Raw genomic sequence first — 5,338 nt, forward strand, 5'->3', positions numbered from 1 at the left:
CCAGGTTTGCTAGACAGCTTGGCCTGTGAAAGGAAGTAAAAAATGTTTTTTTCTTTTAGGAACAAAAATAACAAAGTTATACTCTCCCAATCCGGCTTGCTCTTAGACCGGTTCTTCCAGTCTTCCTCCCCCTATACATCAGTGGTTAATGGGTTAAGAAAAAAAAATGCTCGGAGTTCGTCTTTAAGAATTGCTAAGATGCAGCATATTACTGTTTTGTTTTTGGGTTTAGATACATTTTAACTGTTCTTATTAAAAACGTACCTGTAATCTATGCATTGCAAAGCCATTTATCAAATCACTAGGAACTAATCACTTCTGAGAATTAGCTGCCTCTATTTTGTGCAAGTGGCATGAACAGTGTAAAAATACAGCTGAAAAATATATGCTAACAGTGCAGTCAAATAAAAAAAAAACTATAGAAAAATATACAAGCAGATGACTCATTTTGCAATATTTACAGTTGGCACAGTATTGGTGCCCAGATAATGGCTTTGTGATTTTACAATATCATAAAATGTCTTCTGTTGTATAACCTTCAGAACATACACTATTGCTTTGTTTGAATACACTAACGAGAGAAAAAAAACCTACCGGCAAGCAAGAAGTCTTTTTTTTTTTAAATATGTTTTTATTAAGTTTTATAATACGTTTTTAGATTATAAGCCTTCACGGGCAGGGCCCTCCTTACCATCTTGTCTTGAATTGTATTGTAATGTCTTTCTTATATTGTAAAGCGCTGCACAAACTGTCGGCGCTATATAAATCCTGTATAATAATAATAACATATCCAAATATTTACATGTGTTAAATATGAGCCTTATAAATTGAGGTATTATGTATAATAAAATTGTTAATACATTTCTAAATACATAATGAGTTTATAAGCATTCTGGGAGGGGAATGAGAAAGGGATAATTCAGTGAGAATTTCCTGTGAGAAAAACAAATTAGTAGTATTGGAATATATAAAAGTGAGGTGATTATAATAAAGCTGTTTTGTTGGTATGGAAATATATGAAATGAATAAAGTATGATTGTAAAATAATACATTTTTGAGGGGAAAATTAAATGACAGAAATTCAATTTTTTATATAGTAAGAAATCTTAATGGAGAATGCTAATGCGTTGTCTGTACTTACTGTTATTTCAAAAATGAGTTTTCATAAATAAAATGGTTGTTTATAGCTAGAAATGTTTCAAACTATATTCCTTCCTGTCGGTTGCTAACCACAATGTTAGTTTAGCCGCACAGGCTTGTTACTTGTTTTTGAATTATTAACCAGTATTACTCAAGATATGCAAATTAGTCTCTTCCAGCTGCTGTCTGATATATACAGAGGAGGCTCAGTACTGCACACAGTGTCACGGACTGGTAGTGGATTGTGAGGACCCGGATCATCTGATAATATGGTAAGTGTTGCTCTTTTCACAGCAGTGCTATACAGCACACTTTATAACAAGCTCAACGAGTAAATGGAGCTTACACAATTACCAACAGGTTACATAAAAAGCAGTTAATTATACCCTCCTTTGTAATTTACAGTGGGGTTTGTAACACAAACAAGAGTTAAGATTAAAAGCAACAACAGTTTAGATTGAAAGCAGTTAATTAGAAGGTCTATACTACTTTACAGGTAGCTGTAATATATGTTCTCAATAATGTATTTATTATAATGACTTGTGTATCAGTTCTTAGTATAAGGTTTAATTTTATATAACATAATGAACACATTTAAGTGCAGCATTTAGCCTGGGAGTATATAAAATATTCATGTATGACCTTTGTGAATTGGCGTTTAGTTGCTTTCCTAGAATTTGACATTTCACTTGAACGTGATCAATTATTTCCCAAAGTAATATTCCGGTGATTTCTTAAATAAGGGTTGTGTTCAATGGGTTCAAGGCTTGCTTTGTGTTAGGAGCTTGACTTAAAGTGTGTTTCAACTTTTGCAGTCAAAGTTGAGAAACACCCAATTTATGTTTTTTATGAGCTCCCATTCTCACAGCATACCTAGAAATATTTTTTCAAATATTTCTTACCCTTCTAGTTGCCTTTTGAAGCAAGTTTATATATAGAACACTATAGGCAGCGTATATTGCTTAAAATAGAGGGCAATGTGCAGATAAGGGACACAGTGATTTTTTTTTAAGTGTATTGACATACAATGTACCACCTAGTCTTAGAATCTTTGACCCTTTTCTCAGGAGACAGTGTGCACATCTTTTACAACTGATAATGAAATTTGCCAGCACAGTGCAGACAGGGTTAATTATGATAAACATAGCTCCGCAACCTCTTCTTTAGCATTACATAGAAGGGGAAAGCTAACGAAAGTAGGTGTTATCCCAATTTGGCTGTAAAGGTGGAAATAGACTTTACAGTGTGCTGACGACATTGATTAGAATAATTACAATGTCAGGTAGGCTGGGTAGGGTTGGAAGGAATTTAATTAAATATAGGCTATCATAAATTAAAATGGGAAATCCTAAATTAAAAAATAATTGATACATTTTGTACTGCTACATATGGGTGGGAGCTTTGCTTTTTCTGGATAAACAAGGCCAAAGTGGTTAGAACATAGAGAACGCCTAATGGCACACAAGAGGTTTTAATGAGAGTGTTTTTTGAACACTGAGATTTTGGTGATCACTGCAATGTCTCAGTATTGAGGTCACTGAAAATGACCTGGTATCATCAGGCATGTAGCACTTTATGGGAGGTGACACGATTGCTAGTTGATGTATGACCCTTCAAATGATTATAACACAACTCCCTATGCATTCTCACTATAACAATGTGGCTGATCTATGTGTTGCTGGTCATTTCATCTCCATGGTTTCATATATTATATGATACATACAATATGACTGTGGCTAAACTGAAAACAATTATCTTGCTCTCCCCTTCCCAGAGTGCCCTGCCATAGATAAAAGCAGGCTGTGGAATCACTGCTAAAGGGTAGTTTTGATGGGGAAGATGACAGCTGAGCTGCTGAGAGAATGATTTGAAAAACTTTAGTGCTCCTGCTGTGAAGTTTGAGGATAAATTCCTCCACAGTGCCTATAGCTACAGAGGTCAAAGATAACTTGTTATAAAGCTCAGTTAATGCTTATTAAGCCACTTGTGATTTGCACATTATCTCACCTTGCTTTTCCCTCTCCTGCAAGCCTGGCTAAACATCTCCTACTGTAGTTGTCAGTGTCTGCAAACTTAGCAGAGTATTACTGAAATTAACCTAAAGATATTGGTAATTTCTGAATGCATACAAAACAACGTTTTTGCCTGTTGTTATACTTAAACACAAAACATATAATCCAGATATTTTACAACCCGTGCCTCATGCTGAATATAGTTATAACATTTCACATATTCCTAGCAGCTAATGGTCCTTAAATCTGATGGCTGCATTCATTTTTCTTTCTGTTTATTTTCATCTGGCGATTAGAAATGTGCTCTTCCGAACCCAGAAGGATGTCACTGCCCCCTTTGCTTATGTGCAGCCTTGGGCAGGAAATTTCCCAGATGCAGCTGATTAAGTGGCAGCAGAAGAAGCTTTATGACGTGCTCAGAGGAGCTCAGTTTTGGACCAGTTTTGGTCCAAACCTGAGCTTATCCCTATTGGCGATCCTGCCAGTAACATACTTTCTGTCCGAGAATGACAGTGCCAACTCACCCTACTGTAATACAACAACAGAAACAGGTCGGGACTACAGAATCTCCCCCCATCATAACATAGATGGGGGGGGGGTTCTATAGTCTTCAGAGATAACTGAGAATGATGTAAATGCTAAAAATGTAGCACAGGCAGAGAGCATAGGAAGTTATCAGCTGACGAGATGTCTGGCAAGAGCAACTGGTATTTTTTGCACTAATTACACAAAAATAACAAAACACTTTTTATGGCATATTTTACAAACCAAATAACAGAAGTTGATTGTTGGATTTGACATGCCCTCCCTTTGAGTCTTCCTCAGGGGCATTAGGTATGCAACATACGTGCAAGCAAAGTGGCAATAGTATTTAAAAGCCAAAAATAGAGTCTTTGGTTAATGGCCTAATTAAAACCTGCGGGCTTATTCTGCAAAACAGTACACAGAATATTTGTGCACAGTACAGTAAACTAGAGCAGCAAATCACATTACATTTTACTAAATAAAAACACATTCTGATTGGTTGCTATCAGTTACAGTTCTCTGCATGTTGTTTTATCACAAACTGTTCCATTCTTGTTGGTTAAAATATTGTTTAATTCTGTCATTTAAAGGATTACTGAATAACACTACTACTTGGCTTTTAGAGTCGTTGTTAGGGAGGTGTAATTATGAGAAAATATAACTAGGGACATGGCAGACAACATAAAATTCTATCTAAAAGCAAATGCACTGGCGTGATTCTGATCCACCTAAACTGGTTCTCTTTTCTTCTTTTCACATAAAAAATAACAAAGGCATGGCACTAAAATAAGTGAGTAGTCTTGTGATACATATACTTACTTATTTAAAACTCTCCTGTCACAAAAGAAATACAGAGGTCACCACTGATGGCTTGCCTCTGGAAATTCTAGTTGACTGTTTTCATTAGTTCTAGAGCAAGTAGCATATCATCTCTACGTTTAAGCCTGCACGGGACGGAGGGACTATGTGACATGGCTGAAGATGAACATAGCTGTTTTTAAGGAGTGACCTCATCAGTGTGTGGCTGCTTGGATGCTTTTGGATTGTGCGGTCTATAGCGAGGATGCGCTCCTTTGGCGGTCACCCGACTGTTCTCTGTGCTTTGGAACTGTGAAAAGTCAGAATTCCTTATCACTCTATTTGTTCTGGGTCAGTGATTCAAACAATATTAATGTCAATGCATTTGTATGACAGCCAAGCATCTAACATTTTCAATAGGAAAGTTCAGCCATGGCAGCTTCCATATTTGCTTTTATGACAAGCATACTTCAAAGTGTACAGTATATGCTGGTTGGATTGGCTAGAATAGTTTACATTGTCCTACTTCTCAAAGCTGTTGAATAGCAACTATTATTCTCATATGAAAATGACCCATTAGGAAACCCTTAGTCTATTATTTATTTATTTTGTGCAACAAAGGCTTAAGCAATTATCCTGAAGCAGGTGAATAATAAAAGGCTGTATTCACAAAACCACTGATTATCCAGAATTGCACAAGTTTCCTGCAATAACAGACTCTGAATGGCTCAACTCCAGAAACCTAAGCATTTCAAAAAACTTGCACGTAGATGTGTTAGGACACAAACTTTCTCTTAACCTGTCTTTGTCTATTTAAGTTAGATTTTTTTTTTTACTGCTACTGATAATAATATTATTATTAT

The 5,338-nt window shown here is 35.9% G+C and overlaps 1 protein-coding gene across 1 annotated transcript in view; it reads left to right on the top strand.

Moving 5' to 3' along the window:
- Positions 1 to 1,358: 1,358 nt before the first annotated feature.
- Positions 1,359 to 5,338, top strand: part of SUCNR1 (succinate receptor 1) — a 10,933-nt gene continuing 6,953 nt past the window's right edge. The window contains exon 1 of the mRNA XM_018569215.1: positions 1,359 to 1,412. Coding sequence (XP_018424717.1) covers positions 1,410 to 1,412 — 3 coding nt within the window. The 5' untranslated portion in view covers positions 1,359 to 1,409. The remainder of the gene's footprint in view (positions 1,413 to 5,338) is intronic.

Source organism: Nanorana parkeri, unplaced genomic scaffold (assembly GCF_000935625.1).
Source record: "Nanorana parkeri isolate BGI_ZX_2015 unplaced genomic scaffold, ASM93562v1 scaffold1305, whole genome shotgun sequence".
NCBI lineage: Eukaryota > Metazoa > Chordata > Amphibia > Anura > Dicroglossidae > Nanorana > Nanorana parkeri.